We start from the raw sequence: 21,023 nt of genomic DNA on the forward strand, positions 1-21,023 counted from the left end.
ACTTGTTTCATTTGTGGGCCTTGTGGTTGAGGTGAACAACCATGCCACGTCGTGCTTACCCTTAACCCCAAAGGTGGGTCCCTGAGAGGGTTGTCGTAGACAGGCGAAAGAGTTAAGCTTCAGGTGAGCAGACAAGGCCTGCACTAAGCCGATAGTCACGGTGCTCTTCCCTTCGCCGAGGGGGGTCGGAGTTACGCTAACAGAAAACAGACAAGTTTTAGCCTCGTGTTTCTGAAGGAGTGATGGGAACACCAAGCCAAAAGTGATGACATCAACTCACCCGGCAACCAGGACGTATCTGCCGTCAGGCTGCGCTCGGAGGCGGTCTAACAAGGAGAGGCGGACTTTTGCTTTGCTCCTGCCGTAAGCTTCGAGCTCTTCTGGCAACAGGCCAATCTCCTCTGCCAACTGTTCAACTGCCTTGGGTGTCTGAGCTCTGGAAATCTCAATGTCACTAGCAAACAAAAATAGTGCACGCACAAAAAAAAAAATAAAAACAAGCGCCACATTCAAATCAGTCCATTCAAGGGTTATGCAGAAATGGCGAAATGTCACATGAACGAGACCTTGATGTACCTTGGTACGGGCGTCAGGGGCTGTAGGTTGAGACTGCGCAGTCGCCAGGGTCGATACTGCTGCTCCTGGAGCCTCTGACTGCTGCTGTGCACCACATTCTTGTACACACAAAATAAAAAAAACCAAAATTTTAAAAAACAACAACAATATTAAGAATACAATACAAAGTTAGAAAAACAAGTCGTCCTGGCTGACAAAGGGGCATACCTGTATTCTGTACGCTGCCGTCAGATACGCCAACCCGGACTTTGAAGACATCCCAGACTCATCTGGAAATGAATAAAAACCGATTTGAGTACTATGTGGTCCATGACAACCCCGCTCCACAATAGAAAGAAAGAAGACTGCAAGCCGCCATTGCTTCCAGTACCTGTGTGTAGGGTGGGCTCCCAACGGATGACCGCAGCCCCCGGCTTGATCCAGGTGGATGGAATGTAGAGAGGATCTGCACCGAGTAGGACCACAGCATCGGCCTCCATCACCTGGGAAAAATGATTCCCATGATGAGTCATCAAAACAACGGCAGTGAATAGAAGCCACAAAAAGAGGAAAACATACTTGTCTCTGTAGGTTCTTGGTATTGGAATGACTTTTGAGAACTGCCATTCCACTTCTCTCCAGGAAGCACTGCAGGGCCACTCCAGGAGGTCCTTCAGCAACAATAATCGCTAGTCTTCCTCCTTCTACGGGAGAGTCTAGAGCAACATATTTTCCTTTGACAATATTGTGTAGCTTTCATGAACATTCACTCATTCCTGTCTTCTGAATTAATATACTATAGATTTTATGAACCGCAGACTGATTAACCAACCAGTTGATTTAAATCATCCCATTAATCCGCCCAAATGACTTTAATCGATACTTATGGAGAAACTTCAAGGGACCAAAAAAAAGAAGTTACTTCATTATGTGTTTTTTTTTATTAATTGGTCATCTGAATTTTATTCTTCCGAATATCAGAACTGGCCTCAAAAATCCTTATCAGTCAAGCACTAGATTTTATAAAGTGGACTGCAGTGGTTGCTTCAGGTACGAGTGACCCAACTTCAGAGTTTGTCGAAGTACGACCCCTCGTTTTTTCCCTGAATTTTTGACTTGCAAGCAAAAAGTTGACACGGGAGTGCTTTATGGTGGCAAGGAAAGCAACAACCCCACATAAAAAAAACAGGCTGTCAAAGTGTGCATTCAGAAATGATTGGGAAAAAAAATATGTCACAAGGCAACACGCGCAGAGTTAACTCACCGTGTTTTCGCAACAGATCCATGACGGCACTGGCAACAGGCGGCACAAAGCCTTTGTTCAAGTCCCCTTGCACCAAACGACCCGTGTTCAAATACGTTATCCTATCGTAAAAGATGGAGAGAAGCACACGTATTGAATGGGTCTTAGTTACAGATATAACAAGATTTGTCTACCTTTAGTCAAGGAATTTGCAGCAACGCCGTTGAAATGCTATGTTCTCATGAAGCTTAAAGCAGGGTACCCCAAAGTGTTAAACGTGCAAGCATTTCTATTTTCGTTGGAATTGAGAAAAGCATCTGCATATGTGGGAACATATTACAGCGTCAATGAGGTGGACATGGATGGACAAGGCCAAAATCAAGACCAGTGGATGATTTGACCAAGATTTTCAGGTTTCTACTTCCCACTGACACTATCAGAGAGGCATTCATTGAAAAAAAATGTGAAAAAGGCTGTACAGAATTTTTACTTCAGTTCAAGTAGGACTACTTTTCTGTTAGATAGCATGGTGGCGCCATCTTGTGGCATCTTAATGCAGAGGAACTCGGAGACAAACTTTCTAAGTCAATGGAAGCAAGCCTAAGAAGCAGAAGAAGTTACAAGAAAATTGTTGCGGCATGTGTACACCTACATGCCGCCATTTTTTTTCTTAAATCAAATCATTTGAAGGGATGGCAATTGAAATTAATCAGCAAAAAAATATCTATAAGAATCAATACCAGTTGGCCCTAGTTAAAATAATTAATAACTGCAATTATCGACATTTCAAACATTTTGGGGAGGGCATCAATGACTCAATTACAGCAATTATTCATAACAAAGCCCCGCCCCCGTGACTGTATTCCAAAGCTGCCATTTTAATGACACACTTTAAATAATTAAACCTCTCTATAAAATGTGAGCCATTGTGTATTTCTCCAAGTTTTTACCCGTCGACGTCCTTCTCGGGTTTGAGAGTATCGAGCACTCGGCTGGTGAGGGAAGCAGGGGGAAGGTGGAGGTAGATGCCGTGCACCCTGGGGTCCTCGTTCAGCTTCAACACCTCCTCGACGATCTATTCATGCGGAAAAAGCAAACGTGTGACGCGACTTGAGCTAACAGTTGAAGGCATTAAAAAAAAACGGAACACACATCAACTCATTTTGGGAAATGAACAATGTGATCATCGCCGGTCTCCACATATTAGTTTATTCGTCTTTGCTGAATATTTAACCAACAAATAAAGACAAATGGGGAAATCTTTATTTGCAAAATGCACTATTGATATACTGTAGCTTCACGTGGTGAAAGAGCGATAAATAGCCCTGACAAGGGCCAAGATCCAACGTGAAGTCAATTTCGCTTCTTGCCAGATGTCAGTAAGTCACAGTTGAGCAATCATCTAATTGGATCTTGCAGTTCAGATGCGGCTGATCACATGCCGTGCAAACAAACAGCCGACGGAATGCTAAGAGCATGCACAGACTCGCTAAAGATGGAAGTGCCTGTAGAGTTTCACTTTTTTTCTTTGCTCCACTTACTTCATCTTCGCTGTCCTTGGCTAGACAGATCTGTGTGACGTTTAAGCCGACCTGTGGGACAATGTCATGAAAAAGCGATCGTCTGCAACGTGGTATAGAATGGTGAGGACAAAAAAAAAAAAGAAAGGGAGTTAGTTATTCATTCACATGTAACTATTACCTTTCCTGCTATTTTCTTATTGATCTCCAACAGGCTGTCATCTTCGCCCACCTTTGAAATAAAATTACTCTGAAGCCATGTCATGTTTTAACGGAGCTTGAGTAAAATATAAAAGCCATGACTACCTGGATGATGGCAAGCAGCGGCTGGACTGCTAGATTCTTTCTCTGCAGGGCCACGATTGCCTCTTTGCTGGTTTGAACCACATCCCTATGACAGAGAAAGGAAACAGAACAAAAACGTTTTAGATTATACTCTCTCTAAAGTACGACCAGTATGGATTATTTGAGGTTAAACTTGAATACACTTGGGGGGGGGGGGGGGGGGGTTATAGGCAAAGGGATCTTATTTTACCTCCCAGCATCATCATGTGTGAGACATTACGAGGTCCTGAAATTTATATATAACACTGAGATCACAACTGGTGCTGCTGGGCAGAATTAAAAGCCTGGTCTGTTCAGTTTGTACAACGAAACGAATTTCAAACATTGAGACTAACAAGAGCTAACGGGGAATATACATTGGACATTCACAATGACGAAACATGTACACGTTCAATGAATGAATGACTGAATGAAGTCCATTTAGTCATCCGCCATCCTCTTGGTGATGAACAACCACATTGAAGGTAACTAAGGGCGAGGTTACATCAGCAAGCGGCGGTGGGAAGCTTCGAATCATATCCGGAAAACGTGCGTGTTTGGCGGTTAGCCAAAACGGAACACACACCGGAAGTGTCGAGCAGCCGAGAGATACATTTCCGACTCAACGTTTTGACTACATGTAAACAAACCAATTAAAAAAGATACAAAATTAATCTCCTTTACCTGAGAGAGCGGTCGAAGTCACCGCCATCTCGTTTCGGCGACTGCTTCCCGAAGTAGTCGGACAGTTTGGCGTTGGTGCCGCTGTTAGCCGAAGCGCTCGCCGACCGCGCCAAAAGCCGGCTGGGAGCCGCGCCGACAGACTGGCATCTCCGCGGTGTCCCGCTGACCCTGCTTCCGTGTCGGGCATGGTGCATCCGAAGAGCGGCGTTGCCACAAGCGTTACGAATTACGGATAATTTCATTTTCGGGTCTTCGTTCCTATTAAAAAAAAACTCTAAAACCTGTTTGATAACTTGGTGACTTCTGCCAGCGAGTTGGCCAAACTAGCAAGTGATGTCAGGGTCCCGATGGATATGTGCCCTCTTCAAAGACCGTGAGAAATGTGGAACTTCAGTAGTGTCAACAAGAAACAAAACGACCTATAAATGCTGTCTACGCCCCAAACGAAGACATCAATTACTTCGAACATAATGGACATTTTTTGTTTGTTAGAAGAGACACTTTTCACGGGAAATGATGATCACATCGTACATAAACAACTATTCAGTAATATTTGCGAGTTACTCCTGAACGCAACAGCATGGCAAAAATTAAACACGAGCATGTTTTGACACTGGTCAAATCGATCACGAGACGCCACTTAATTTATTGATAAACTTTACAAAAACCTTAATCTTCCGACCTTCCCATCTATTATTCAATTTTTTTCCTTTATTTTCAAGACCGTTGCTAAAAGCAGGTTGGCCCCACGATACGTCAGCGTGTTTGCCATATTGAATGTCTCAACGGACTAGAAATCACAGTTCATTTTCCTCGCTCGTCTATTTAAATTAGGATTACCAGTAATAATCCTAAACTGAATTTCAAACAGCCATTATAAGCAAAATCAGTGAACACAACAAACGGGGTGCTTAATTTGGGTCAATTTAAGCATTCAATTTAGTCACTTGCTTGCTTAGTCATTGCTCCAGCTGCTGATCACACCTTTTTTTTGTTGTTACTTCACGTCACAAACCCACCGGTCTTCATTCCTACCTCATGACTTCTGACTATCGCACAAAAGCCAACCGACGTCGGCGGCCGGTGATTTCTGATCCATGCATGCAGATGTAGGGCGCCCCCATTGCTGCTCGCTGCACTTTGGGATGGTGCTGAGATATCAGGCACCTCAAATTTAAGACAGACATTGGACACACAGCAAAGGTAAGACACATTTATTTCGTCATTGTCCTGAAGGTTTAAATTTGTGTGGCGTGTGCACCTTCAAATCCACTTTTGTGGCTTCAAATTTTGTATAAAAATGGGTCAAATGCATGATACACTATGTGACTCATTTGTGTTGTTGATTCAGTGCATCATTAAGTTTAGTGTAGTGGAAAGCGTATCAATGACCATTAAATAACTGACGTGTGTTATCTTGAATCCCACAAGATCAGTGAGTAACAAACATTACAGGTGCATCTCAATAATTTTTTCATATTGAATAGTAAAGTTCATTTATTTCAGTTGTTCATTTCAAAATGTGCATGTCCTCAAACGAGATTCATAAAACCTATTGGAAAATATTTCCTAATTCCTACTTTATTTTGGGATTAAAAGCAGTTACAGATTCAAATCCGTTGAATGGGGAATTGTGTGGAATCTTTGGCTGATAAATGCAATCATCGAAATTCTATCTAAAAATAAATCACTCGTGACACATTTCACTCTGTATTGAAGTATGCAGTGAATCTTAATACAGTTATATATGAAATTTTCCTTTTGAATAAAGATACTAAAATAGATTAACCTTTCTATGATATTCTAATAACTCATTATTAGCCATAGTCATTGCAGTCTTCCTTTTCTCAAGCATTTGCTTTTTTTTTTTTAAATGCGTTCACAGATGACAATACTTGCCTGAATACCTCTTTGGACACATGGTATCGCTCTTCGCAGATAAAAACGTGGGCCTCAAAGCATCGCTTACAGTATTGTCCTAAAATGCACGGTATCTACTGAACATGATGCTTTGTCCCCGATAAGGAATCAAAATACATACTCGGACAACGGCATCAGTCAGGTGATAAGTTAAAGAAACCAGTTTGGTGAGGCCTAACAGCTTCAAAAGTATTCTATTGAAAACCTGTCTGGCCAGTGCCGGGCACTGGGTGGATTCCACCTTGAAGAAAGAAGGCAGTCTGATTTCTTGTGTCGACATTTTGCCAAATATAACCTTTTATGCAAGTATGTCTAAAAACTCTCAGGTCAGGCTACAGAGACAAATCCAAGTAGCCTATCATGTCTACATCCAATGGTGGCAAAAGTAGTCACACTCTGTTCTTAAGTAGAAGTACATGAAATTGTGTAAAAATACAAGTACTTGAGTAAAAGTAAAATCCGCCCTCTTACATTTCTGAGTCTTTACCCGAAAGGGGAAAAAAAATCTTGTGTGTTGTTTCAGAGCTTGCAAGCAAGGGCTTGACTTGAAACTAGCTAAACGCGTTACCATAGCTTTGCTAAAGTGGTGAACAGATGAACAAAAAAAAAAGTTAAATTAGCTCCTCAGAACTGAAAATTACACCTTACGTGTTTGTTTTTTGCTGGGGGACTGAAGCTGGTGTTAGGCAGTCGCAATTTGCCACGAATAATTTCATCGGTGATCTTGAATAAGGCCACGGATGGCTAATGTCTTGCCTCAGTGAATATTATTGCCGTCGTTGTTCACGCCACCTGGTTCACGTTCCTCCATGTCACCGGTCTGCTTGTTTTTTAGTTCCGTCTCAACTGGTTTGACAGCTTAAGACGGAAACCGCATTTGCATTTGTATATAAAAACCTTAAAACCCGTAAACTCTCATTTATTTGCAGCTCACACCATGAGGGACCGACTGAGCAACATGCAGGAATTGTCCAGCAACCACGTAGAGTCGATGGAGTATTCCGAGTCGGCTTTATCGGACTCCCTTAGCAACGTGGACTTGGAGGACGAGCTCCCCCATGAGGCGGTGGTGTTCGACAACAGCCCCGCCGTCGCAAAGATCTTCGAGCAGGCGCAGGCCATCCACAAAGACATCCAGCTCATTCGTCTGGAGGTGAAACGGCTGCGCGAGCAGAACTCTCGCATGTTCCAGGGCGTCACCACCATGAGCACCATCAAGAGGGACGCAAACACCATCGGCGCCGACATAAAGACACGGGCCGAGCGCGTGTTGTCCAACCTGCGGGACATGGATAACACGGCCCACAAATTGGATGAAATCCACGGCCCCAATTCAGCCGTCACGCGCATCGCCCGGACCCAGTACGCCTGCCTGAGCAATGGCTTCCGTGACGCTATGTTTGATTATAACGAGGCGGAAATGAGCCACAGAGACAACTGTAAAGCCCAGATCCAGAGGCAGATGGAAATCGTGGGGCGCGAGGTGACCGGCGACGAGGTGGAGGAGATGATCGAGAAAGGCCACTGGAACATCTTTACCGACAACGTCATGGCGGAAGGCAAAACGGCTCGCGCGGCTCTATCCCAGATCGAGAAGCGCCACCAGGAACTGGTGGACCTGGAGAACCGCATCAAGGGGGTTCACGAGATCTTCCTGGATGTCGCCCTGCTGGTGGAGGAGCAAGGCCCCATGCTCAACTCCATCGAGACCAATGTTCAGAAAACAGACGAGAACTTGCAGGATGCGCTCTTTAAACTCGGCAAGGCCAAGCGTCACGACAGGAACAATCCGTTCAAAAAGATGTTTTGTAGTTGTTTCCCTTGCTTTGACTAAAGCGTGGAGTGAAAGCCCGTGTGAATCCACAAGTTACACAAACACTTGACACAAGATGCGTACATTCGACCCACGGTTGCATTGTGTGTGTGTGCCACGTGTTTCCTGTTTAATGAGTGAAACAGAGGGAGGAGTTTCAATCAGAATTTCCTGCAGGGTTCATTTTCTGTTTCCAGAGACGCTGGGATAAAAATACTTTCCAGATTACGCCCGGGTTATTTGTTTGAAAGAATTCTGACAGGTAGGAGAACAGGAAACGAGAAAATGAATTTCCACACAGAGAATGATCAAAATGACAAAACAATGACCACCACGCAATCGCACTATATTTCGCAAAACATAATTCCGAGTCATAATCTCATAATTAATTTCCAATATGTCATCATCCAGTCAAAAGCAACTGCAGTAAGTGCAGATTCGTTTTTGATCCGTTTTAGATAAATCCACAAAATTGAGCATCCCAGATAAAGCTGTTTCCTGTAAATTTTCAGTACCAGCCAATTCTGGTAAGTCTGAAAAGACGTTTAAAAACGTCTTTGGGAGTGAATGAGTTAAGAGCTTCTATGCATATGCTTGACCCTTATGTAAATACTGTAAAAAATGGAATTGTCATTAGAATGTCTTTTATGTCTAGGATTTATTCAATTACATGCCTGATGACTAAAAAGCTTGTTTTCACACTAATTTGCACAACACGGTTTTAACCCTTTCATGCTCCCTGATGTCATAAGCTGTCCACTGTAGTCACCGCTGTCCCTGAAAGGGTTAAATCGTGAGCTTCAAGGGTATCGTGTGACGCCTCACAGCGATGGATTTATGTATGCAACATGATTTTATTTAATTTATCAATTGTACTGCCTCAAACTTCTGTTCTGGCTTCGAACATAAAAAAATAAATAAATAAAAATAAGCTCCTGTGTCTTTACTCAAGCCCTTCCCAGAAAAATCTCTTCTAAAAAAATTAATTAATTAATTTTTAAAAAATTGGGGGCGAAACCCCCCCCCCCCCCCCCCCCCCCACTGTCATTGGGAGATTTGTTTAAAAATTTGACCACTCACATCGTTTCTGTTTGCATGGGCGAGGAAAAAAAAAGATTTGCCTTTTAATTTTGGAACTCATAATAGAATCTTTTACAGCAAAAAAAAAAAAAAAATCCTTGTGACGTGACACCAATGGGTTTTGATGAACAGGTCTACCCGGTCTTGAACTTCCTTCAATGTAACATACCATTGCAAAGAAGCTAAGAAACCTTCCAGGAAGAACTAGTACTAAGGGAGGGCCTCGAAAGGGATGTGGCTTCTGCATGCGCCGTACGTCAGATATTCAACTTTCCTTGAACAGAGTCCTCATCATGTTCTCTCAAGTCATTTGGATTTAGTCCATCTGAGGCAGGTGCGCTGTCACGGGTCAGCGGATTTTGGATCTCGTGTGAGGACATCAGAAAAAGGGTAAGCTAAAATCGCTGCGGCTTGTCGATGACAAAACCAATCCAACTAATTAGTGCAGTAGAGCTGTTGAATAATCAATTCGGGGAGAAACTTTTTGGGAGCGTTACTTTCCACATTCCGGTGAGTCTTTCTTCTCCTCTTTTATTTTTGATAATAGCTTGGCCTGTTTGTGTTGTCACTGTGATGTTATTATCTAATTTCTCCACCCGTATCGAATGAATAGTCTCCAATGTTTAGTTTGGATGGATGCCGTTGGATAAAAGTGGGGGTGAGATATTGAAAAGTGTATTGACCACTGGTACCTTGCGTCCAACAACAAGCCATCAGAACGATGCTGCGATTTCCGCCGCAAGGTACAAGATATAAATTGGCTACTATCACATACAATGACCAAAATTAGCATGGCTATCAGTACTATCACAGGAAAGCAAATGTAACCCTACCAAAAAAATAAAAACAAAATCATAAAACAGTCCGACAAGTTCTATTTCGAAAACAAACAAACCAAAAAAAAAAAATCAAATCAGCCTCCTACTACTACTTGGATGAGTCAAAAATGTTTCAGCTGCATCGATCGGTGCGACTGTTTTGGGGCAGATTACATTGACTTGGCAACACAGAACTATAATCTGATTGGACCAAAAAATAAATAAATAAAAATTCAACACACAAACAGTACTGGAGGCACTGCAGCCAAGTGAAACTGAAATTGTTCAATTCCAGCTCCGGGCTCCCTGTGTGGAGTTTGCATGTTCTCCCCGGGCCTGCGTGGGTTTTCTCCGGGTACTCCGGATTCCTCCCACATTCCAAAAACATGCATGGCAGGCTGATTGAATACTCAAAATTCTCCCTCGGTGTGAGTGTGAGCGCAGATGGTTGTTCGTCTCTGTTTGCCCTGCGATTGGCTGGCAAGCGGTTCAGGGTGTCCCCCGCCTACTGCCCGAAGACGGCTGGGATATGCTCCAGCACCCCCCGCATCCCTTGTGAGAATAAGCGGATCAGAAAATGGATGGAACAAATATTTGATTTTAGCGAGCTACGAAGGCTTTGCTGACACCTGGTCACTGTGTTTCACCGTATCATGCACCGCAATTGAGAATAATAACACCGTCTGCTCTATTCCAGAGGCAGAATGCGGGACATGCTTGAGAGATTGCGCAACGTCAGCGAGGCCTGGGAGGATGAGGACCACATGGAATACGACGAGAGCAAGCTGCCCAAAAATCAAGAGACGATCGTCTTTGAGAACTCCTTGGACATTGAGAGTATCCTGAAGGAAGCCGAGTCCATCCGCAAGGAGATTTCCTTGCTCCTCTTGGAGGTGGAGCGCCTCAAGAAGAACGACGAGCGCTTTCGCACCACTGTCCGTCACCTCTCCGCGGTTAAGCGGGACTCGGATGACATCGCCAGGGGGATCCAGAAGAAAGGGCAAATGCTGCATACTCGCATTTTGGGACTGGGTGCGGAGAGCAAAAAGATGGCGGAAAGGGAAGGGCCCAACTCGGCTTCGAGCCGTATCGCTTGCATGCAGTTTGACTCGCTCATCCTTGCCTTCCAAGCCGCCATGGGGACCTACAACCAGGCGGAAGAACTACAGCGTTCGATTTGTAGGGAGCGAATCCAGCGGCAGGCCTCCATATTAGGGACGAAAATCACTGACAAGAAACTCGATGAAATTGTCGACAAAGGATTCGAAGGCTGGAACGAGTTGTCGCAGAGTCTGCCGACTCAAGAGGGTCATTCCTCTCGCTGGGCAATGACCGAAATCAAAGACCGACATAAGGAACTGGTGGCACTGGAGGCCCGGCTCAGGGAAGTCCACGAACTGTTCCAGGATATGGCGGCGCTGACGGAAGAGCAGTGCTCCATGCTGGATAATATCGAAGCCAACGTGTCAAACACTCGGCACTATATTCAGAAAGTCAATGTGGAGATCACAAAGGCGATAGAGTACAAGAAAAGAAATCCCTTTTTGCAATGTTGCCCGTGTCTACCCTGTTGCAGACAATAAAGTAGAACAATGAAAACTATTCATATACAGTGATGCTTTATATGAGCTATTCATTGGCCACCTTTGTGAGATTTGAGGGGGGTAAAAAAAATTGAGAAACACAATTTCTCTATATTTTCACAGTCTGAAAATCCATTGGACATTATTCTGGTCACTATGGCACTGGTCTCATAACAGGAGTTCAACCATTCTGAATGAGAGAGTAAAATTGATCGATCACTGTAGATTGGTCACCCGCCAATCGCAGATAAACAGCAACCTAACCGAATTTGTTGGGATTGCGGATAGCACTGGCCTTACAATTTAACAGGAAATAAAAGTTTTTATTGTGACATCATAATTTGAATATAACGCAGAGAGATATCCAGGTAAATAGAGTTAATCCATCTTTGTTTTTCGTTTTTTTCTTGGGCAGCTGGAGAAATCAAAATATTTCAGTTTCCAACAGCACTTACAAACGGTGATCCATGTCTCCGTTACATTTTGGCTGGGTTACTGTCATGCACTTTATTTTGGAGTCAACTAGTCCTCCTTCATACAACTCCAGGTGGTCCAAAACGCTGCTACTTGCCTCCTAAATGGAGCTCGAAAGAACTCCAATTTTGGCCTCCCTTCACAGGCTCCCCGTTGACTTTAGAGTTCATTTTATGATTATTTGGTTTTGATATCATGAAATGGTCTCAACCCATCTTACCGCTCACCCCTGCGCACCTACGTCAGTCCACGTCAGTGGACCGGATGCTTCAGGAGGTACCGCTAAGAGTTAGGCAAGATCGGCAAGATCCTTCTATGTCCAACTCGTCTATAAACTCTATATCCATTTTTACTCTTTGGCTTTTGACTCAGCACGTGTTTTATTGTATTTACTGTCCTCATGTTATTAGTTTGTTCCAATTGTCTTCGTTTTTATATGTCTTCTGTCTATTATTATTATTATTATTATGCTTCTGTCTGTTATCTGTCTATCCGTCTACTTACAGAATGTTATATGCAACTATGTTTGTTTTTAAAGTGCTCTAAATAAAGTTGTCTACACACGCATTGAGTGGGAATGGGAGCTCCATACCTGTGAAGGAAAACGGTATACAAGCTCTTTCATAAGAGCTGCTTGAACATCTTGCTTTCAGGAAGTATAAAACACCAGCACAACAGATAGCAGATTTCAGTGTTTAAATGAGATCTCAAGAAATGAACGTTGAGGAGAACGGCCTTGAAAGTATCCGTGATTCACTGGGTTAAAGCACAACCTTGGACAATCAAGTGAAAGTTGCATTTGCCCACCATGCATCTTTTGAGGGCGTGGAATCGTAAACTTCGGGCTGGTCAAGTCAGGGGCTCAAAAATTGTCCCGCAAGGGAGTAAACAAAAGTCAGGGGCTCAAAAATTGTCCCGCAAGGGAGTAAACAAAAGTCGTGCCTCGACATGTCGCTGAACATCTGTTGGTCTTGAGTCACCCCTACCGGTTAATGGGGGTAAAACAACCTTAGCACAAACTTCTTTGTTTCCAAATGCACAGGTCCAAATCGGCAATAATTATACTTATTCTACTTGATTTGCATGGTAACAACGTTAGACATTGTAACATATGAGCACGGTACTGTAGTATGTCAGTATGGTCAATTTGCGAAGTGTTGCTTTCGCGATGAACACACGTCATGTTGTTGTCTGGCTCCCATCTCCACAAAATTAGCAAATAGCTACTAATGCTATTTGGTAGCGACACGTCTTGAAAGAAACGTTCTGCCCCATCATTGCACGTTAATCGTTGTACTGCAAATATAAAATTTCTATATTGTTGGAATTTGGTGTTTAGCACTATACACCAGGATGGCCGAGTGGTTAAGGCGTTGGACTTAAGATCCAATGGACATATGTCCGCGTGGGTTCGAACCCCACTCCTGGTAGTATAATTTTGATTAGAATTTTAATAGCGGATGGGTAAAATTACTCTGAAATGGGATGAGGCAATTATTCAACAAATGTCAAAAATTAATTCTTTATTTAATCGCTGTGTAGAATTCGCCGGTCCACAGAACTGGTTAATTGTGCGGGTTTCGAGGCGTCCCAGACTGTTAAACTAGGGAATGCGATTGGTCGTCTTTTGTTGCGATGGGATAAAGGTGATGCTGAATCGTTATACTTTTTCAAAAATCTTTATTGAACAAGACAAATTACAAAGCACGGAAAACGAATGGCCAGGTGACTTTAAACAAAAAATTCAAACAAATAGTAGAGCCAGAGTCTTAACGGATTTGATTCGTTCTACTTCCGCATTCAAGGCTCGTGTCCATCATTTCTCATTTGCCATTGGTCAGACTAGGAAAGGAAACGACCAGAAAGGCTCCGAGTTTGGAAAATGGCTTCACATGAGTTTAAAAAAGGGCAAAATGAGTTCATCAATGGAATCATTAGTTTATCTTTTATTCGTGTTCAGTTTCGTTGTATTTTAACTTGCTTTTTCCCTACTTCCGCATTCAGAGCACGCGCCCGCTCTTTCTCATTTGCCATTGGTTAGATAAGGAAAGGGAAACGAATAAACCACGACGATTGGTCCAAATTACCAGTAAGTCTTCTGTTGCTTATTGATTTAATTATATCGTTCATTGTTATTCCCAAATAAAACCTTCAAATCAAATCAAATCAAATGTGCCTTCACACAAGGAAATAATGCCTAGTTGTTCAGGCCTCAGGAATTACAATTCTGATCCTGAGCTGGAAATCTAACCCAGAACATCAGAACTGCGAGGCAGCATAACCACTAGACCACCCACCATGCTACCCTCTCCGTTTCTAGTTAATGCAAAATCAGCCACCTCTGAGAACGATCAGCTTGAATCAAAATCATCATTAATAGTGGACTCGTGTGTGTGTGTGTGTGTGTGCGTGCGTGTGCGTGTGTTTGTGTGTGCGTGCGTGCGTGCGTGCGTGCGTGGGTGCGCGCAGTGAACTGAGGTGCCTCTGTCTGAACCAGCCGCCTGCAGCCAACAACATCCTCCAGAAGCCTGAATGGTTACCTTCTTCCACCAGACGTAAATTGGCAAATCGCAACATGGTTGAAAAATTGGTTGTATCATTCCGAATTGACAGAGTGCAAATATTCCGTTTCACGTCTACGAGCAAGGGAACAAACTTACATGTTGGAGGGCGCAGTGTAAACAGTGTGGAAAAATAAGTTAACAAATCTTAACAATAAATGCTCCCGCCTAAAAAAATGGAAGCTCAGTGCTGCTAAATTGCTCAACGTCTTTCTATTTGAACCGGATTGGAAATTTGCTACATATTTTCCCCACTCAAAATTCTGAAATGTTAAGTTTTAGGGGTCAGTCTCTTCACTCTAATTTTGTCATCAAAATGCAACAAGTAACCAAAGCATCGATTAGACATTTTATTGTTTTTCCTCCTTTCCCTCCATTGTTAGTTTACACAAATAAATTGACTTTATTGTGGTTTAGAAGGTTGAAGTGTGGACCAAAGACCGCAATTCCCTTCTGAAAAGACTAACAAGGCTCCTGTGGCGTTTTAATTAGCACAGACAGCAAAATGACATCTGTGTTTTTGAAGTAACCATTGTACACTGCTAGTAAATGCAACAGAGTCCTAAGTTGGATAAATTTAAGATAAAAATAGATATTTATGGACTATAACGGATCTGCTTATCAAAACCAAATGCAAAACCGAACAATGAAATCACAGGAAAGAAAGCTATGCTGAAAAAAATAAAGAAAGATACGCTTAAATAAAATAAGATCAGTGAAGGGACATACCCCATCCCAAAACCAAAATCCAGCGTTCTTGTCTTTTAATTATTCATTTATTTACTTTTACAGCACCTTAATCTTGTCCACAAAGAGTGGAAATGGGATAAGGACAGGAAAACCCAAAAGGCTTTCCTGTTTGGCAACTAGCAAGTGACGCCCTGAAAGCAAAACAAGAGAAGTAAATGGATTACAGGGCAGCCAGGGGGGATGAAATCACAATATTTGGAAATTGACATCATTTTTTAGATCATTTTTTCCAGTATTCCTGCTGAGTCTCTGGGGGAGGCGTGAAGCAGGAAAGAGAGAGAGAGGTAGGTAGACTGGAGAGAGAGTGGGATTTTTAGTTTGCTTCTTCCAGAAGTTTGGGGGTTGAAAATGGGACCCGTCGCCAGGTCGCTCGCTCTGCTGTTTTGTTTGTGTTCTCTGGGCTGCTGTCTTCCTGCCGGGACGCCGCAACCAACACAGGTCAGCATTATATTATAGTGAAGGTTTTGAACGTATCAAGTCAACATAATGTAATTCTGTCGATACTGTTATTTGTTGTTCAAATTGTGTTGAAAAGTGAAATTCAGTGCACTCAAGGAGGAGTTTTGCCTGATCTACCCATTCCCAGGAGCAATGACATCATTAATGGATAACATTGGGAATGGTTACACCCCCCCACCCCCCGAGTTGGGCAGAAGTGACTAAAAGAATAATTTTGTCTCATTTTAATTATATTATTTATAGTTCATTTAGCTCGTAAATCATTTTAAGGCAATGTAATGTTAATATTGTGTGGGGGGTTTTTTTGGGTGTGTATCAGGAATCTTTTTCAGATGTGAAAAAGTCCAGAGGAGATGTTCCCGACATCCTTCCGACATCGGAAGTGGAGCCCACAAACGCTGCGTCTGACTTTGAAACCTCCTACAACTATGTTTGTGCGTCTGCATCCCAATTATTTTATTTATTCATTTATTTTTAAATTGTTGAACATTTTATAATTTGCCCCACCATGCAAATTTCTTAACGGAGTAACATTGTGTCGTTTTCTTCCACAGTGTCCAGACTGGCTGGGATGGACCAGGCCATCCACAAGCTCAACGTGGGCCACTACACCCTGGATGTTAGCATGGACCAACTAATTGAGCGTCTATCCAGGATGGATGGTACCAAGTCACGCTAATGCTAACTGGTGTCACTTCCTGGTTCCACTGATGTTTTCTCTTCGTTCACCAACACTGTAGCCAAGGTGGCAGAGCTGGAGGACAAAATCCGTGAAGTCTTCCAACACAGCAAAGACAATCGCAAAGAGACTGGAAGACTGGAAGGTAGGCTTCTTTTTACACCATTTCAGACAATTTGCTTGGTTTTATATGGAATATATTTGCTCTAGGAACATTTTGAGGACCAGATATTAAAAATTTAGTTCTCAGGGCAGAAAGAAGACCCTGCTAGGGAGATGGGTAGTACTTTTGAGAGGTCCAGGAACCTTTTAGCTCCAGGAACCTATGACTAAATATACCTGCCCTGCTAGCTTTGGCTAATCAGACAATAAAAATTAATGTAACAGGTGCTCAGTACAAAATGGCTGAGATAATAATACCAACATCTGAATTTTTTCTCCGACAATCAGGTTGCCAGAGGGGCCTGCGTGTGGGGTACAAATGCTACCTTGTGTACCACAACTATGAGGACTATGCAGGTGCTTCCAGGAAGTGCCTGGAACGCGGGGGTCGCATGGCCATGCCGCGAGACCGCCGTGAGCAGGAGGCGCTGGCCGACTACGTCAAGTCTTTCTTCCGACCGGGCAATTGGCCCGTTTGGCTTGGCGTCAACGACCTGGCGACCGAGGGCGTGTACATGTTTGACGACGGGACCCCCGTCTCCTACTTCCAGTGGCGCAGGCACTTCCTGTCCGGCCAGCCGGACGGCGGCAAGCGTGAGAACTGTGTGGCTATGGCGTCAGATGACGGTGACTGGTGGGACCACTACTGCGACAGGGCCATGAACTACATGTGCGAGTTTGATGACAGGGTAGCGCTTTAGGTGAAACCATAGCTCTGCATTTGAACTCCAGGCTGGAGACAAAATCGCCGTCGCCAAGGTGATAGCTCCATGGGCCATTACCTACAAACTCAGCAGCGCACACAATTAAACACATTTTAAACCCACATTAGTCTTCTCTTATAGTTAACTGGATAGCTAAAGTTAAGTAGCTAACGATACATAGCTGGCTAATTGAGGTCAAGCTAGCTGCACTTGTAGTGGCTACACTAGCAATACTGAGCTTAGCTAACTTTAGTGTAGAGAATGTTCACTTTCATTCTCTTACAAACACTGAATTATACACACAGAAGAAAACTTCTGATTGGTGACGTGTCTGGTAACGTGAAAATGTAGCCTTACTTAATTAAACATTAAGGTTAAGGCATCTAAAAATAAATATCACATAAACTTTGTGTTATGACGACAGTCAGTCAAGTCAGTGATGATGCCGGGGATATTTTAGTCCCTGAACTGTTTTGCATGCACACTTTTACATGCCTGACACATTTTCTACCACAGAAATATTTTTACATTGAGCGACATGACACAATATGACATCTTGTGTTTTCGATACTTTTTGTCGCAATGATTATTCCGTACACAATAGACTATGTTTGTTTTCCCAACAGATCTATACAAATAAAGGCTAGCAGTATAAAAGATGAATGGATAGATGCCATTTTATTTTGTTGTGTGCAATGGTCACCACTAGGCCTCAGAAACTAACCATCCACAATAAATGCAAATAAATCTGCTTGTACCTCCATTGAAAAGTACTAACATAATCAAATGCAGAACATGTGTGAGTTAAATACATTTGAGTGAAACAAAATGTGTGTCGGTCTCTGTTTTGTAGAAACATCCCATTCAATGTTTTCTATTGTGATACATGAATGAACTGAGACGATTTCACACACTCACACACAAAGACAATCTCACCTCACCGGTGACCTGCAATAATAAAGCAGGTTTAATATAAACATTAATACATCAAACAAGCTTAGGAAATCACAATAAGTTCCTTATGACACTGATATGATGCTAAAAATTGACCGAGCGCCTATTCGGTGAGGCCCTCACAGAGCGTCCATGCAAAAATGATCATACCATGCTTTGGTCATTGAGTGTAACGCAACAAGGGTCACAGACAGGTATCTTTGACAATTGGGGAATACTAATACATTTTTTTTGTACACAAATGCCAAAGTTGTCCAAGTAGTTTGCAGAAATATGAAAGTAGTGCAAGACAGTACCAGAGAAAATGTGACTTGCAACATGCAGTTGTTCTACTAGTGCGCTGAATTGTCTTTCTCATGAGAACAAATAGCACCAGAACACGGGCCTCTAGCATTTATCCAGGATATTGAATAAATGCTCAAACAAGCTTTCCATAGGCGTGTTATTTGAGCCATCTGGTTTGTGTAACTGAGCTGTGTTGAGGAAGCATCCACAAGGGGGCCTTGACAACCAAGAAGTTGGAGGCCTGCCAGACTGCTGGACGATCAACATCCCTGCTTTATTCACAAAGCTGCAGAAATTCTCCCCATGGATCTATAATTTATTTCATTCTCATTTTAACGATGTAGACTTTTGCACATGCACAAAGTGGAGTGACACCCCCGCCACCCCCCCACCCAAAAAAGCATTAAAGTCATAAATGGTTCATGATGTTTGGTGTACACAGTATTATATGTTGTACATTGTACGGGATATCCAATATTTGTTATTGTTTGACTTGTCTTCATTGCATAAATGGTATATTAATAAATATTATTCTCACATTGGATGTGTTTTCTGTTTGAGACGAAATCAATTAAACTCAACCTTAATTAGGTTATTTAAAAATAATAATTAAAATTAATGGATTGGTTAGTGTTAGTTCACGTGACATCCATCGCGCCATGTTTCCATCGTGGCGTCGGGAAACTTCAGCAAAGTGGGGGGAGTGGGGGGTGGCGCTGAGGATAGAGCATCAAAGCGCCCATTGTTTAGAAACACGTCTCCTGTTTTTATATTTCAACATAAAAGGAACATTGTGAGGCTTGAACTAGATCGACTCCACACTGTGAGTAGTTATTGTTTGGATTTAAAAGTAAGGATTGAAAAACAAGACAGGTATTAAAAGAAATAAAATATGAAACTGAAGCGTGCTTCCAAATTTTTACCCCCACCCATCAAGCGACATAAAACATTTTATTTTGAAAAAAGATTAGCATTTTCGCTTTTCTCCATTCCTCACAATGTAACTTGACAACCACTGGCCGCAGAAGCGGTAAAAAAACACCACCAGGAACAAAGTTGTGAGTCGCGGCTGACTCCCCACACATTCCACGTTTTTCACGCACTTCAACAATCTTTCACATTTTCAAACAGGACATATCGTCGCGTGGGTTCAAGACTACGACGGTTGGATTTTACCTCGACCACGAAAAAAAAGAAAAGTCCAACTAAGACTTTTCCTCGCATTTTTTTGATTCTCGCACTGGACCTATGTTGGGAGTTTTCTCATGAATTTTCTCAGGAGAGAGTACGTTGTACCTTGAAAATGTCTGAAGCTCTTCTTTAACGTAATCTACTTTTAAGGTTTCCATGATTCGGTTTGTCACTTTGAGGCTCTATTCGGACGGTTTGGACTTGTTTTTTGAGGCGCCGCACGTCTCCCTTAATTCCTCCCGCTGACAGCAGAGGTGAGTTGTCTTGGGCTCGATATGCTAAATATAACATTGCTAGCAGAAATCATAAAAAAGTCAACGTTTTAGAATGTCATTTCCAAACGTTTTGATTGCGTCTCCTCACTTTGTGCTGTCTTTTTTTTGGGTCAAACCTAAGGGAAGAGGAACTGGAAAAGTGACTGATTTAAAGGGGCGGTACACACACACACATACACACACACACACACACACACACACACACACACACACACACACACACACACACACACACACACACACACACACACACACATCCTCAGGTGAAGGTGTTTATACTCAACAGGTAACAACACCCTTCTGGCTCCTGCAGAATATTTACCCCTTTTAAAATCTTGGGAGAGAATAACACTGATATGAAAGCTCATCATGCTTCTTCCCTCTCATGATCCTTTGGCATGGCTGCCAATTTGAAAATTAAAGACTCAATTTATTGAACACACTAAAAACAAACAAACAAACAACCCCCCCCCAGGAAAGCTTTCAACAAGCATACAAGATACCCGACTTACAATAAACGAGTGAGCTCAGACTACAGATACGAGCGCTGTGTGATGGCGACGAACTCAACTCGCATAACAACAAGCAACCTTTTCACAGATAGTGTTAAAAGATTTTCCCAAAATACGCTGAAGCAGTTTATTGCCACTCCCGAGTAGCATCAGTGTTGGGGCAACGGAGGTTTGCACACACAGAGTGGCGCTACACATGTAGACAATGAAGGCATATAGTCTTTATCATCTGCAGCGAATGAGTACTGTAATATTATTATTGCCTTTTTGAGGAGCTGAGATCTCCTTCTGCAGTACATCACTGTATATAAATTGACTGATATTTCCTGTGTTTTGTGTCAGACAAGTCACAAACACTGTACATATATTTTTTTTTTGTTTCGCTGTATTGTATGCATCTCTGTGAAAAATGATTCCCCCTCACTGATGTATGTGTCAATGTTACGAAAATATGTGATTTGAGTGGGTTTTATGCAA

General features: G+C 42.6%; 5 protein-coding genes and 1 non-coding gene across 8 annotated transcripts in view; 5 read left to right on the forward strand and 1 right to left on the reverse strand.

Annotated features, from left to right (window-relative positions):
• The window catches only part of LOC147185678 (monofunctional C1-tetrahydrofolate synthase, mitochondrial-like), a 27,006-nt gene extending 21,496 nt beyond the window's left edge, over positions 1-5,510 (reverse strand). Inside the window, exons 1-13 of one of the 2 annotated variants that reach the window (XM_086104216.1) lie at positions 5,362-5,510; positions 4,327-4,494; positions 3,625-3,709; positions 3,500-3,550; positions 3,340-3,390; positions 2,749-2,873; positions 1,820-1,920; positions 1,135-1,271; positions 947-1,058; positions 784-845; positions 577-674; positions 281-454; positions 60-196 (exon numbers count right to left, since the gene is read on the reverse strand). In XM_086104216.1, the coding sequence (XP_085960342.1) occupies positions 60-196; positions 281-454; positions 577-674; positions 784-845; positions 947-1,058; positions 1,135-1,271; positions 1,820-1,920; positions 2,749-2,873; positions 3,340-3,390; positions 3,500-3,550; positions 3,625-3,709; positions 4,327-4,494; positions 5,362-5,366 (1,306 nt within the window). In that variant the 5' untranslated portion in view covers positions 5,367-5,510. Of the gene's footprint in view, positions 1-59; positions 197-280; positions 455-576; positions 675-783; positions 846-946; positions 1,059-1,134; positions 1,272-1,819; positions 1,921-2,748; positions 2,874-3,339; positions 3,391-3,499; positions 3,551-3,624; positions 3,710-4,326; positions 4,585-5,361 lie in introns of both variants that reach the window. The other variant, XM_086104215.1, reaches the window with a different exon arrangement.
• On the forward strand, positions 5,395-8,990 carry LOC147185679 (syntaxin-11-like). Its single transcript, XM_086104217.1, has 2 exons — positions 5,395-5,529; positions 7,176-8,990. The coding sequence occupies exon 2, from the start codon at positions 7,184-7,186 to the stop codon at positions 8,078-8,080; it is 897 nt and encodes a 298-aa protein (XP_085960343.1). The 5' UTR covers positions 5,395-5,529; positions 7,176-7,183; the 3' UTR covers positions 8,081-8,990.
• Positions 8,991-9,310: 320 nt separating this feature from the next.
• Positions 9,311-12,581, forward strand: LOC147185680 (syntaxin-11-like). Of its 2 annotated transcripts, none has more exons than XM_086103969.1 (2): positions 9,311-9,529; positions 10,655-12,581. In XM_086103969.1, the coding sequence occupies exons 1-2, from the start codon at positions 9,372-9,374 to the stop codon at positions 11,538-11,540; spliced, it is 1,044 nt and encodes a 347-aa protein (XP_085960095.1). In that variant the 5' UTR covers positions 9,311-9,371; the 3' UTR covers positions 11,541-12,581. The 2 variants fall into 2 exon arrangements, with proteins under 2 accessions (XP_085960095.1, XP_085960097.1); XM_086103971.1 differs by having other exon boundaries at positions 9,522-9,649.
• Positions 12,582-13,361: 780 nt separating this feature from the next.
• trnal-uaa (transfer RNA leucine (anticodon UAA)) lies at positions 13,362-13,444 on the forward strand. Its single transcript has one exon. It is a non-coding gene; the product is annotated as a tRNA-Leu (tRNA).
• Positions 13,445-15,474: 2,030 nt separating this feature from the next.
• On the forward strand, positions 15,475-18,158 carry LOC147185682 (C-type lectin domain family 11 member A-like). The gene is made up of 5 exons (XM_086103967.1): positions 15,475-15,763; positions 16,104-16,218; positions 16,339-16,446; positions 16,525-16,608; positions 16,914-18,158. Exons 1-5 carry the CDS (start codon positions 15,674-15,676, stop codon positions 17,324-17,326), a joined length of 810 nt encoding a protein of 269 aa, XP_085960093.1. The 5' UTR covers positions 15,475-15,673; the 3' UTR covers positions 17,327-18,158.
• A 1,462-nt stretch (positions 18,159-19,620) lies between these two features.
• Positions 19,621-21,023, forward strand: part of LOC147185683 (utrophin-like) — a 91,644-nt gene continuing 90,241 nt past the window's right edge. The window contains exon 1 of the mRNA XM_086104110.1: positions 19,621-20,013. The gene's annotated coding sequence lies outside the window, so the exon portion shown is untranslated. The remainder of the gene's footprint in view (positions 20,014-21,023) is intronic.

The sequence above is a fragment of the Hippocampus guttulatus genome, chromosome 23, assembly GCF_054856545.1.
Source record: "Hippocampus guttulatus isolate MCC_2025c chromosome 23, RoL_Hgut_1.0, whole genome shotgun sequence".
Lineage (NCBI taxonomy): Eukaryota > Metazoa > Chordata > Actinopteri > Syngnathiformes > Syngnathidae > Hippocampus > Hippocampus guttulatus.

Coding starts and splice junctions, on each gene's coding strand:
- LOC147185679 (XM_086104217.1), top strand. CDS start 7,184: ATGAGGGACCGACTGAGCAACATGCAGGAATTGTCCAGCAACCACGTA.
- LOC147185680 (XM_086103969.1), top strand. CDS start 9,372: ATGTGGCTTCTGCATGCGCCGTACGTCAGATATTCAACTTTCCTTGAA. Junction 9,530..10,654: donor GTGAGGACATCAGAAAAAGG/GTAAGCTAAAAT, acceptor GCTCTATTCCAG/AGGCAGAATGCGGGACATGC.
- LOC147185682 (XM_086103967.1), top strand. CDS start 15,674: ATGGGACCCGTCGCCAGGTCGCTCGCTCTGCTGTTTTGTTTGTGTTCT. Junction 16,219..16,338: donor AACCTCCTACAACTATGTTT/GTGCGTCTGCAT, acceptor TTTCTTCCACAG/TGTCCAGACTGGCTGGGATG. Junction 16,447..16,524: donor GCGTCTATCCAGGATGGATG/GTACCAAGTCAC, acceptor CCAACACTGTAG/CCAAGGTGGCAGAGCTGGAG.